This window comes from Parasteatoda tepidariorum, chromosome 2 (genome assembly GCF_982258835.1).
Source record: "Parasteatoda tepidariorum strain Cologne lab strain chromosome 2, Ptep-v5.0, whole genome shotgun sequence".
Classification (NCBI taxonomy): Eukaryota; Metazoa; Arthropoda; class Arachnida; order Araneae; family Theridiidae; genus Parasteatoda; species Parasteatoda tepidariorum.
This window is the reverse complement of record NC_141756.1, coordinates 82,381,699-82,394,840: the sequence shown is the minus strand read 5'-3', so window position 1 is coordinate 82,394,840 and position 13,142 is coordinate 82,381,699. Positions and strand designations below refer to the sequence as shown.

Below are 13,142 nucleotides of genomic sequence, written 5' to 3'. Positions count from 1 at the left end.
ATGGATTATTTACAGATCTGTATACATAAAATGTAAGGCCCAGACTCATTAACTGATCACTTACTCTCCCAGTAATTACTGGGGGTATTAGAAATAATTAGCCTTTGATATTAAACTAAATAACTTGTTACCACCAATTACCCCCATGTTTATGGCAACAGGTTCTTTGTGGCATCTCTACCACAAAGAGCTGATTTAATGTGCAGGTGAACGATTATGTGTAACTGAAAAGCGGTAAGTTTCCATGGGTGTACTGAATTACTACATCAGGCGCATCCCAGTTAAGTTTCTAACCCTCCAATTTGCACTCAAAATACTAATGCTGAGGATTGAAAATGCTGTCAAATATAGCAACTTGGTGCCACGAAGAAGTAATTTTGTGTATAATAAAGTCAACATGGAACCACGAAGCAGGCAGGGAGTTCATGAAGGAAGGCCAGCTGGTAGCACAGGCAGCTAATTTTGTATAAAATGAAACTTACCCGACAACTTCTGTGGATGGTAAACCACTAAATCTTTCAAGGAATCTTCTAGCTGGTGCTTTATAAGATCTCTATTTTCTCCATTTTTATCAACTTTAAAAATGGCACCACCAGATTTTTGACTATAGCAAAATAAATAATGACAAAAATTAAAAAACTATAATAATACTGCATTATATTTGATTTTAAGTGTAAAAAAATAATGCAGAAGTAAAAAAACCATGCTTACATCTCAGTCCAATAGACATGGCCCCCATAAATTGCGACAGAGACAGGCTTTTCAATAACATCTTGCCCAACTACAACCTCTCTCTGACTGCCATCTAGGTTGATTCTTTCAATAGTACGGGTGCGCATATCTGTCCAGTACAGTTTATCATCTTCAAAATCAATGGCAAGATCTTGGACTAACTGGAGAGAGGAATTTATTAGATCTCTCCTATTACTACCATCCAATGCTGCCATTTCAATTTTAGGAGGAATTTCCCAATCACACCAGAACATTAGCCTAAAAATATTCAAATTTATATTTGAGAAATATAGTTGTATTTAACAACACTATATTACAACCTAAACTGGTATTTTGTGTTTACAATAAATTTTTCACAATGCAAAACTTGGAAATGATTTATTTTATTTCAAAATTTTAAATGAATGTATTCACTACAGAAAGGCACAGTTTATACATCTTTGAAGAGACCAATGTAAATTGGTGTATAACTGAAAATTACACAAATGAATAGAAAATCATATTAAAAACAATAAGTTTGATAACATAATAGCATTGTTAATTTGTCACTTTTATTTTATTTCATAACCGGCATTGAACAGCCGATCCAATTCTGAGTTTACAACTACCAACGTTCAACTCTATAACCTTGTAATTTTTTACCCAACTCAAAAGACAAGGGATCTTGTGATTAAATATCAGAAGAAACTGGCCTTCGTGGAGGACTTTTTCTATGGAACTAACCTGTGTTTGCGATACATGGAGAGGATAACCACAAAAACCTCCCATGGTTGACCCGGCAGCAGGGGGAATCTAACCAATGATCCGTCAGCCTTTGGGGATATCTTACATCAGCACTGTGGTTGTAGTAAGCCAGATGCAGAATTCATAACAACCAGTCATCGCTGGGATTCGAACCTGGGTCTCCAAATTGAAAGGCAAGAGCTCTATCCTCTGGTCCACCACAGCAATTAATATTATTGATACGCAAAACAATAGTGATAGGATAATAGTAATTAAAATTAAAAACAAAACATTTGTCACAGAAGTGAAAAAAATAAGGTCTTAAATTCGCATATTATGTACATACACAATTTATTCCATACAGGTAGCACCCAATATCATAATTAAGGAAGAAAATGAAGTTGAAATTTTTAAGAAAATCGTTTTAAAAGGCTTATTGCTTTAGAAAATATCACAATTTTGAAAAGGCTGGATAATATTTAATCACATGTAAATTACCTGGGACCACAAAATACTTTTGTAATAGAGGGAGTTGTATCAAATATTGTAATATTGTATTGCTTACTTATGAATGTGTTAAGTTTCCGAAAAGATGCGTTGCTTGGTGCATATTTTATGATTAACATAATAACACTTACTTTTATACGCTAAAATTTATTAATAAAGAAGGTGTAAAAACTTATGTGTATAACTTAAAACTTACCCTTTAGAGGGATGAACGACTAAATTCTTTGGTTTTGACATTTTACCAGAAACTACAACATATCTGTTGCTTCCATTCAAATGTGCCACTTCAATTGCACCCAACGAAGCATCAATCCAGTACATATTACCTGCAACATGATAAAAATTAATTACGTTTATTTAAAATTTAATTTGAACAAATTTAAATGTAAGTCTAAACATAAGTTAAACATTGATATTGAGGATAAATCATAATATATTTTAAAACAGTATCAAGCGTGAAATATTTAAATCTCGAATCCAAGAATTTCAATGTAATTCTTGCGTTGGATTATGATTTGTAGAAAAAAACTTGCTTTAAGTAGTTATAAAATTTATTTCAAATAAAGCTAGACATAATCTTAAGTCAAGAACACCAGCATGAATTCCAATGCATAATTTTTAACATAAAAATAGGATTAGAGTGCTCTTTCGAGTTTTTTCTGTGTTTGATAAAAAAAGGGGGGTTGGAACAAACTTCCACTACTTTCTTTCAATGCTGTCTAGAATTTCAGAGGAATAATTATTTTCATCAACCCTCTGAGTGTTAGTTTTTTGGAACTTTCAATTAGTGTGTTACACATAAATTTCAGTGCAATTTTGCTCATAAGCATAAGAGGGTTAATTTGTTTAATACTGGATCAAACAAATCAGAAAAATTGCGTACAATTAATCAATATTTCCTTTTGATCTTGATAGAAGATAATGTGGAACAGATTTTAAATCTAATACTTTAAAATATACTGTTGGAAGAGCATGTGAAAAAAAATTTAACTATAAATTGTGCACTTCCTTCTACCCCTTTTGAAAGCTTCTGTTGTTTTCAAATAAAAAGGTAAAAAGTATGTTTAAAACCAATTCTTTTCAGAGCAAGATTTTTAAAAATTCAATATATTGATCAAAAAGTTGCTTTTATAAAAATAATCAATGCTATGGTTGGTGATGAGCAGTGCTAGTGACAATCAATGAGTTAACTTTATAACTAATCTTTTTTTCTGTTAGAGACCATTACTAGTATGATTAGCACATAGTGCCTCCCCCAGATTCACATCAACTCTCAGGAACAAAAGGAGGTTGTGAAAAAAATTCTAAAAAATCTTATTTTGGAAAAGTTCTGACAGCTTCCAAATAAATTAGTGCAGATTTTTAATGAATAAAAAATGTCACTAAATTTAATTTCAAATTTTTTTTAGTACATTTAAGTGAAGTAGTTTGATGAGTTCAAATTACCTGCATTCCAGTCAATACTAAATCCCTCAATGGAGTCTAGACCCTTTATAACCACCTCCCGATGAGTCATGTCACGTTTTACTCTAGTAATCATACCAGCGTCACTGTCCGTCCAATAAATGTAATCTTCCGCTGAAATAATATAAGCAATCATTAAAAAAATGAAAATCAATAAAAACAAGAAATTAAGTTTTGGGTTCAATTAATTCTAATTTAACTAGATTTCTTAACTGAAAGTCGATCACTTTTTGTTCATAAAGTCTTTTTAACAAGATAAGATTAAAATAATTTTATATTTAATGAACCACTAATCAATTTCCTTTTTATTATTATAATATTTTGTACAGATATATTAACAAAATACATAGTTAATAAAACAGTGAAAATGTGATGTACGCAAGGGAGGGGTTTAGGGGTTTAAACACCCCCCTTGAGCTCAGACAAAATGGCAAAAATAGAAATTTTTGTAGAAATTATGCGAGCTATTATTTTTTAAGACAATATATTTTTATCTGCTTTATGCCTACTTTTTTTTCTCACGGTACTTCTCAGAATACTGAAAAAACATTTACTATAATAGGGTTGTACTTTTGAAACCAAATTCACGTGATACTGTTACGGACTGGTTCCTTTCTGTCCTGCCAGTATAGTTTTCGAGACTGGCTGTCATTCACGAGATCTTTACGCGATGATTCTGTAATCCTAGACGTGCTGTCGTCTTTGAGACAATTCGAGAATTTTGGAGATGCGGTGAAAAATTATATAAAAGGGGGAACGGAGCACAGTGGATGATGTAATATCAAATAATTAGGGGTCCCCTTAAAATGGATTTTTTTGAAATTAAATTTTAAAACATTAAGAAAAACAATGATTGTTTTTAAAAAAATCAATTTTAAATACGTATTAAAATTTTTTCAAAATGTTATGATTAAAATTTAGCTCTAATTTAACAAAATAAAGTAAAATTCAATTTATTATTATTTATTTTAATTTTAAACATGCTTTCTGAAATGAAATGATATATAAATACTTTTATATTTGAATAAATAAAAAATATACGAGGAAAACAACTTAATCGAAGGGCCCCAAAAATTTGAATGGCCTAGGTCCCCGCGTAAGCGCCGGCCCTGAGCATAGCATTTATTTCTGTGCCTGTATATATATTTACTGTTCTTGGATCTTTAGGATGTCAAAACGTAAGAATTTAACAATTTTTAATTATTTTGAGAAAATATCACGACCTGAAATTAGTGAGGTGACAGCATCTAGTATCAATGCAAGTTTTTCTGTTGTACAGAAATGTGATACTTTCGTTGAAGAAAACGTTTCTAGCATAACAAAATCTGATGAATGTGAAAGTGGCCCTCAAAGTGTTACTTCCCACCCATATGACATTGGACTTTTTTCAGAAGATATTACATTATGTTCTTAAACTTAAAAAATCAAATCAAAATTTAACCAAACAATGTTGTCTAAATAAAAAGTCAAAATTGTCTAGCTGTCTAAATTAGGGAAATAATAGTGCTTTATTACAGACTCAAATTTCTTTTAGTAGTTTCAGAAAATTATGAACACCCCCTTGAAAAAATTCTGCGTACGCCACTGGACCAGAATAACAGTTAATGAATTTTTATAGAGTAAATTCAACGAAATTTAGAGTTAATATCACTCACGTTCATAAAAATCTAAAGAGGAAGCCATGGATATACGAGACACTGGAGCAAGTACAGGATTTTCTTCAGCGGTTTTCTTTAGACCAATACCATGGATCCCCCAGTTGGAGGAATATAAAATGAATTCATTAGTCCCTGTAAAAACAAGATTAAATAAAGTCAATTAAAGTAAGACCACTTAAATTCCCATTACATATATACATTATTTACAACTCACATTACATATACAAAATTTACACATTTTATTTATACAAAAGTATTCACCTATTCAAAAAAATTTTATTTTAAAAGTGTTCTAAGTGATTAAAGACAATCTTTCAATATGCCTTCATCTCTCAATGTCTCTCTCTATGTCTTTTTAAATGGAAACTTTTCTACTCAAGAACAAGAGGAAGACTGAAAGAGAGATGGTTGGACGATAAAAACAAGGATCTAACCACTTTGAAGGTGAAAAACTGGAAGTTAAAAGCTGAAAACAGAAAGGTTAGGATCTATATTGCTCAGTCGGCCAAAGCTTAAAGTGGGCAGTAGTGCTGTATAAGTTATTAAAGACAATCATATAATTAAAAAAAAAAAAATCAGGAAAATTGACACAATTATTTATTTTACAATTATGGTTTCAGAGAATAAAATTAAATTATTACAAAAGTTAACTAGTGTCTAAAATACAAATACAAAAAAAATGTCTTACCAATGCAGTTAGTTTCATTGGAGGGATCTTCATGATAACCTAGTGTGCATTTGCATACCCGCTCTATCGATGAAATAGGCAAACATATGTGAGAGCAATTTCCATTATTCAAGGAACAAATGTTTGTTCCTGAAAAAATAAGGTATTCTTTTAATAAATGGAGACGATGAAAATCACTTCTTTTAAGACAAATAAAAAATGCAATTCATACACAAAACAAAATTATTATTATTAGTCTCAATTTAATCTCAATAAGTAATTAGTCACAAATGAAATTACATTTTCCATTACAAAAACTATGTTCCAACATTAATTACACGCAAATTTACAATAATAAAACATATGTTTGATTTTTTAAATATTTCTATTTTTTCATTATAGGAAGAAAAAAAATTACTCTTTATGTAGCAGTTTACCCAACAATGAAAAATATATTTGGCAAAATTTAATCAGGATTTGTAAGAACTTAAACTAAAGAATAATATTTTATAACAAAATTTGTGAATAAATGCAACTTCATCAATTTTTTGTCAAGCTATTTATAAGAAATTGAATATAATACAAGAATAAAAACATTTTTAAAATTAAGTTCACTGAAGGAAAATTAACTGCAAATAATTTTAAGAACATAAAATTATTTCACCTAGTATTTACTCACTTCATCCTTTTTAAAATATTTCATTTGAGTTAATAGTACAGAATATTTACTTAACCAACAGAATATTTGCATAACCAGATAGCTCAAGATAATAAAATTTGCTTCATGCAAAGAAACTGCATGCAGCTTCACCAAGTTTTCGTCAAGATATTTACAAGAAATTGAATATCATACGAAAATAAAAGTTACATTTTAATATTTATTATTATTTATTAAGAAAGTTATATTTTAATATTTATTATAATGATCAGGTTTAAAAAATATTTTATCTGCTCTTGAAATTCAAATGTTAATCTATATTTTTTTTTAAATTTACAAAAACTTAAGTATAGCAGCTAAAAACAAAATATTATTTAATTTGTTAGATTCAACTAAAAACAAATTTTAAAATGTATTTTTGAAAACTCTGACAGAGATCAAGAAACCTTAAATAACACTTACTGTTTTGTAGCTGTTCATCGTAAACTCTAAGACCGTAGACACCATCAGTATTTTCTCTCAAAACAGTATGGTTTTCTCCAGACAACTTATCAACAGAATGAATGGCACTATCTCCAAACGTGGCATAAAGTAAAGTGTTATAGTAAATAGTAAGAGCTGATGGTTTCTGAATAAATTCTACTTTTATTGGCACTGTCTCTACTTTCATATTGTTAAGAAAGATTCTTTTGATGACATTATTTGTACTATCCACAAAATATAAACAATGTCCAGATACATCAAAATCCAAAAATAAACCTATCATAAAAAGTGAAAGATTTAAAAGTTAATCTTACTATTTATTAAATTTGTACTCTATAAATCTATTACATTAAAAACATACTTGTAGCTGTATTCAGTTTACTATCATAAGAACCAGAGAGAATAACTTCACGAAAAGTGCCATCCATTTTAGCTCTCTCGATAGCAGGATTTACATCAGCATTTCCATGATCAGACCAATATAGCCATCTAAAATTTTTTTTAAATTATTCCATAAGACAAATAATAATAAATTTTAAAAAATCTAACGATAAGATTTTTATATACCAGGGCTGTTTTTTAAGTAAGGGCCATTTTGTCATATACACTAATAGGTGACGTGTGTGTCGCAACAAGTACTTGTGTCATATCCTAGCATTCCTTGGGAACAACTGTGCTCAATTACAGCTGTGTAGGTAACCTGTACAGTTAGTTCTGTGTCTTTAAAATGTTCAACTTTAATAACAAATATTGAGGTACGGTCAGTGATGCATTTTTAGTCGGCAAAAAACCTGTCCGCTGCATACATTCACTGGCAGATTTGATATGTTGATAAGTTTACAAAGCTTCCTACTGACATGCTGACAAAAACTTTTGCTACTTCATGACAATAACTCTCGCCACATCTCAGTCCAGAGCTTTATTCATCTCTTTTACTTGGGAAATTTTGGACCACCCCTTGATACAGTCCAGAATGTTTAAACATCATTTTGGTGGCAACCAGTATAACGATGACGTGAAATTGGTCGAGACCTCTTGTTTATCGGAGCAAACGGCAAGTTAGTATGAAGAGAGTATTCCAAATCTAGTTGCAAGGTACAATAAGTGTTTAAGCAAACTTGGCAACAATTTTGAAAAAAAAGAAGAAAAAAAGAGAAAGAGCAACAATTTTGAAAAACAGTCAACGGCAAGGTATGAAGAATTTAAAAAAAATCATTTGCTTCTTGAAAATTTTGTTTCCATTGGTTCTTATTTTCAAACGGCCCTTACTTAAAAAACAGCTCTCTAAATATTAAAAAAAAAAAACTAAGGGTAAACTTAATATGTTTTGATGAAATAATTTACCCTTCAAAAGGATCAACAGCAAGTGAGCGTGGATTATGTAGATCTTCATTAATAATATTGACAACATATTCTCCATCTAAATTAGTAGCAATAATTCTTCCCCCGGTCTCAAGCGCAGAAGATGAAACAAAAAGATTTCCGGAAGCCCAGTCAACGGCAAAACCATCAGGATTTTCTAATACTATAGAAACAAAGTAATTTTTTTAATTTACTTCAAAACAAAATCATGTATACAACAGAACTGTAAATTAATCAAAAATTTCATTCATAAAACATTTTATAAAATAAATAAATCTAAAATAAGGAAAAGAAAGAGTTTGTATGCCTGTCTGCATCTCTTATACGTCTAGAACTGTTTGTTTTATGATCTTGAAATTTGGAGAGTGGTGGAAAGGAGAAATTTTTTACCCATTCTTAAAAATCATTCAAAAATTTAAATTAGATCATTCGAGAGAGACATTTAAAAAATAGAATTTTCTGTTTAGTTTAGCATTAAACATTGTTTTGAATTAAACTGTAGACGATTCTGTTTTTTCAAGTATTTTTAAGATAACACCAGTGATTTTTGTTAGGCCATAGCTCTATTTAAAAAAGTTTATTACATATCCCTTAATATTTAACTATTTTTTAATCTTTATGTTAGAAAACTCAACGATCAATATATACGTGGTAGATGGACTACTTCACCAAATTAATGTTTCTAATAGTAATTCAAATAAATTAATTACGACCTGAAAAGCAAAGTTAATAGAGAAATGGTACTGATTCTTTTAGGAGAAACTAAAAAAACTCTTCATGCTATTATTGATGCCAATGATGCTTAAGTAAATTTAATAACAGTAATTTATTGACAGGCATTTATTGAAGTAAAAAAAATAATCTATATACTGAAACACAAAAGTAATTTAGAAATGCTGCTTATTCATTTAGGGAATGCATGAAATATGGCCTTAGTTTCAACCACCATTAACCATATTAATTAAAAATAAATTGATGCCGATGATGCTTAATTAATTTTGGAAAAAGGCACTACTGATGATTGGTAGTTTTAATACATTTAAATACGTATAATAAGCCAATTCATGAATTTTGACTATTGTGAGCTAGCCTCGATCAACAGTACTAGGACAAATGATACTGAATATAGTTAATTTTTATTTTGATAGAATGAACTACTGAAAACATGTTTTACTTAATTTAATAACATAAAGCCACTGGGAAAGGCAACAAATAATAGTAAATAAAAAAATTACTATTTTAGCTACAATAAACGTTTCAGTATATGTTTTTCAGTTATGTGCATTCGTTGTTCAGTACTGATTTATTCATTATTTACTATTTTTTCTTCTGTTCAAAGACCAGGTATTCAGCTAACTACTTAATAAATAAAAAATACTCCTTTAATTTGTAAACTTATAAGAAAAAAACTGTTAAATTTGGTACCTGTATCAATTAAAGTTTCAACTACGGACCCAGACAAATTTGCACGTTTCACTTCATTTAAATCCAAATCTGACCAAAATATTTGATGCCTAGAAGCAACAAAGTCTATTTGATAAACTTTCATAACCTAAAAGAAAGAAAACAAATAAACTAAAATAAGACTACCAAAAATAGTTTACTTTTGTTACATTTTAAAAAGGAGGTTTAAAAAATACCAAAAATTAAATTGTTTTAATAGTAATTAAGAATCTAAATATTAAAATATTTACTTTAGGTAAACTAATTGGTGGTATCATATTATAATAAGGCATAGTGAGTTCAACTCCTCTAATTTCATTCTGCCGAGTAAAAAGCAAAACTTTTTCATTTTCTGAAAAGGGAAGAAAAACTTAATACAAAATATATATTTTTTATAAAAATGAGAAGAAATTTTAAAAAAAATTTAAACATACTGTAACAAGTTTTCTTGTCTGCTGCAAGACTCATGAGATGAGGGCAATCACAACTTCGAGCATTGTTAAAACTGAGAAGACAGAGATGTGAGCAACCACCATTGTTATCCTTGCATGGATTTGTAAAGTTACCTAAAAGAAAAAAGAAATGGTAATTTAAATTTATTGTTTTTCCTTATTTTCCAAAAATAGAACAGATAATTTCATCATTATTTAATTCTGACTTAATATCAACAGCCATATAAACTTAGTAATACAATTTATTTAGGAATAATCATTTTTTAAAAACAATTTATTACATAAAAAGCAATAAAAGTTCAGGTTTTTTAAAAAAAGAAAAAAAACCTTTATTAATTTTTAATGACAAAAAATGCGTTAATTTTAATATTTTAAGAAGTTTTTTTATCAACATCGGATTACTCTGAAATTCAAAATTGTCAACTTATAGACGAAGAATCGCTCTTTATTCTCAATATTGGCATTACAAAGAAGAATGTAACTATCACATTAAATTAGAAAATACAGTAGGACTCCATTTATCCAGATTGATAAGAACACTGACAGGAACACTGACATTGATCAATACACAGAGCTGAACAAGACTTACACCAATCCATCAATTTCATTAAAGCATTCTCAGTTTTTCATACAATATTATTTTTAAAAAAACATCTCATCGTTAGTGGCAACTAATGATACAGATTTTGAAAAACAATAAGGAAAAAACAACAAATAAAAAAAAATTACACTTTTTACTTCATCATAAACGCTAAATTTCTAACTTGGGATAATTGTCCTACTTTTTTCCTTTTAAACTAGTCCTCATTGCCTTTTCAAAAATAACTCTACTAAAGAGGGAAAGATAAAAAAAAAATTTTTAAAAAAAATAAAATAAAATAAAAACATTTTAAAAAAAAGAGTTTAACTCGTTTATTTTTTTCCGACAAATCATTTTTAATCCTTATATATTGCTGTTTGAAGAGTACACAAAAGTTATCATAGATTGGCTACAGACAACAAAATTTCACAACTCTTGATAGTTGAGGGGGAGAATGTATTTAAACAGATTATTATAAAAATTCTTAAAAACCATAATTTAAATTACTCAGCCATAAAACCATAATCTTGACTATGAAATTGTAATAGTTGCACCTCTGGTAATGTCATATTTCTTAGGTTTTGTGATGCAATTAGATGGTTTTGTCAGTGATTTAGATGGTTTTGTCAGCAATTTTAGAGTCAAAGAGAATAAGAAAAGTGATATTAAAAAAAAAATTGACGTTTAATTTTTTAAATATACAAATAATACCTCAATAAATGTTTCAAGCTAACAATTAAAATTACATTAAAATATAAGAGTTTTACATAAATAATATAAAATTAAAATATAATAAAAATGTAATTAGTATGGAAAATTATTAACCTGCTGGTTGTCTGGAAGGATGATAAACTATAATATCAAATGGTTGTGTGATAGCTCGCTGAACTACTCTCACATCAGTTCCATTCCATTTATTTGCCTAGTGAAAATAAAATATAATGCTACTTTGATGAAGAAATAAAATCTCTTAAACTTTATAATACACTAAAATTCCAGACAAGTCCTTAAAATTATGAAGAAATGGGAAACATATTACAGTAACATTCTTCAAAATAATTTTTATTCTCTTAATATTATTATATATATATATTTTTTTTTTTATATCTTGTCGAAAATCTAAAAGAATATCATAAATTTCTAGAAAATATAGCATAAGTACTTCAATGAATAATTGTATTTAGCTATGTAAAACAAGAGTGTGATAACCATAATTAAAATTTTTTTTTAAAAATTATCAGAGCTAAAAACCATTTCTTTTAAAGTTTGTTAGAAAGAAAACAATAGTGCATCCAAATATAGCCTTAATTCTGAAAAATATTATGGATCATCATAGATAATTAAGACAATTAAAGTAGTTTATAATTCAAAGTTACTTTAAGATAATTCAAATAATTAAAAATCACATATGATCAGAATTTTAAAAAAAAAAAAAAAAAAAAAAAAAAAAAAAAAAAAAAAGTGAAATAAAAAAATATCCTAACTATAATAGAAACATAGAGAAATATTTCCTTAATTGAATATAAGCTATTGAATATAAGCAGCAGCAAAATTTTGTTTCCTCAAAAATATTATATTTAAATATAAAGTTTTACAAATATGAGACTTGCAAATTAAAACTTGAGCAAAAGCCATCGTTTTACATAAATATCAGCATGTTTTATGTTTCTTAGCATTGCTCCAAAAAGGTATAACACAAATTTCTGAAATTTCCACTTAAATAACAGCACATTACTCAGAAACATTTCATTACCTGCAGGAAAATAACAGGGTATTACACTAAAAACACTTATCTGAATTTTTTGAAAATGCAGTTTATCATTATATTGTTATCAGCCCTTTAAATATGCATTTACAAAATTAATAATTTCATACAATTTTTAAAAAAATCGAAAATCAAAAATGATAAGATTTTAAAATCATAAATGCCGAAAAAATTTCATTTTAACTTACAAAATTTAAATGCCCCTAATTCTCTTATTTCATTCAATTCCTTTTTTAAAATTAAAAAATAATTTTTTTAAAATAATACCAATTTTTGAACAACTAAACAAAAATTCAATTAAAACTTACCCTCAAAACAGAGTTTGTCCTCCAATCTGTCCAGTACACAAAATTCCCGAATAATGCAATACTAAAAGGGTGTGAAAGGCTTTCATGACTGCGGAGAACTTCTCTGTGATCTTTTCCTTCATATGTGATGGTATGGATGGAATCAGATCTAAAATACAATGATCGATCACTCAAAAATTCAAGAAAAAACGAACGAAGAAAGAAAGGTAAGAAATAAAAAAAGGAAGAGAAAATAAAAAGAAAAAAGATCTATATTTAAAATTATAATAATTATTATTACTACATAAAAATTAAATATATAATAAATTAATATATAATAAAATTAATATGTAATTATTAA

The 13,142-nt window shown here is 28.2% G+C and overlaps 1 protein-coding gene across 6 annotated transcripts in view; it reads right to left on the bottom strand.

Moving 5' to 3' along the window:
* Window positions 1-13,142, bottom strand: part of LRP1 (LDL receptor protein 1) — a 137,418-nt gene that overhangs the window by 74,140 nt on the left and 50,136 nt on the right. For all 6 annotated transcript variants that reach the window (XM_087157618.1, XM_087157622.1, XM_087157620.1 and 3 more), the window contains exons 29-42: window positions 12,803-12,950; window positions 11,555-11,651; window positions 10,132-10,263; window positions 9,949-10,049; window positions 9,680-9,806; window positions 8,237-8,417; window positions 7,254-7,381; window positions 6,872-7,168; window positions 5,773-5,901; window positions 5,082-5,216; window positions 3,409-3,540; window positions 2,159-2,288; window positions 712-990; window positions 483-604 (exon numbers count right to left, since the gene is read on the bottom strand). In XM_087157618.1, the coding sequence (XP_087013744.1) occupies window positions 483-604; window positions 712-990; window positions 2,159-2,288; window positions 3,409-3,540; window positions 5,082-5,216; window positions 5,773-5,901; window positions 6,872-7,168; window positions 7,254-7,381; window positions 8,237-8,417; window positions 9,680-9,806; window positions 9,949-10,049; window positions 10,132-10,263; window positions 11,555-11,651; window positions 12,803-12,950 (2,138 nt within the window). The remainder of the gene's footprint in view (window positions 1-482; window positions 605-711; window positions 991-2,158; window positions 2,289-3,408; window positions 3,541-5,081; window positions 5,217-5,772; window positions 5,902-6,871; window positions 7,169-7,253; window positions 7,382-8,236; window positions 8,418-9,679; window positions 9,807-9,948; window positions 10,050-10,131; window positions 10,264-11,554; window positions 11,652-12,802; window positions 12,951-13,142) is intronic.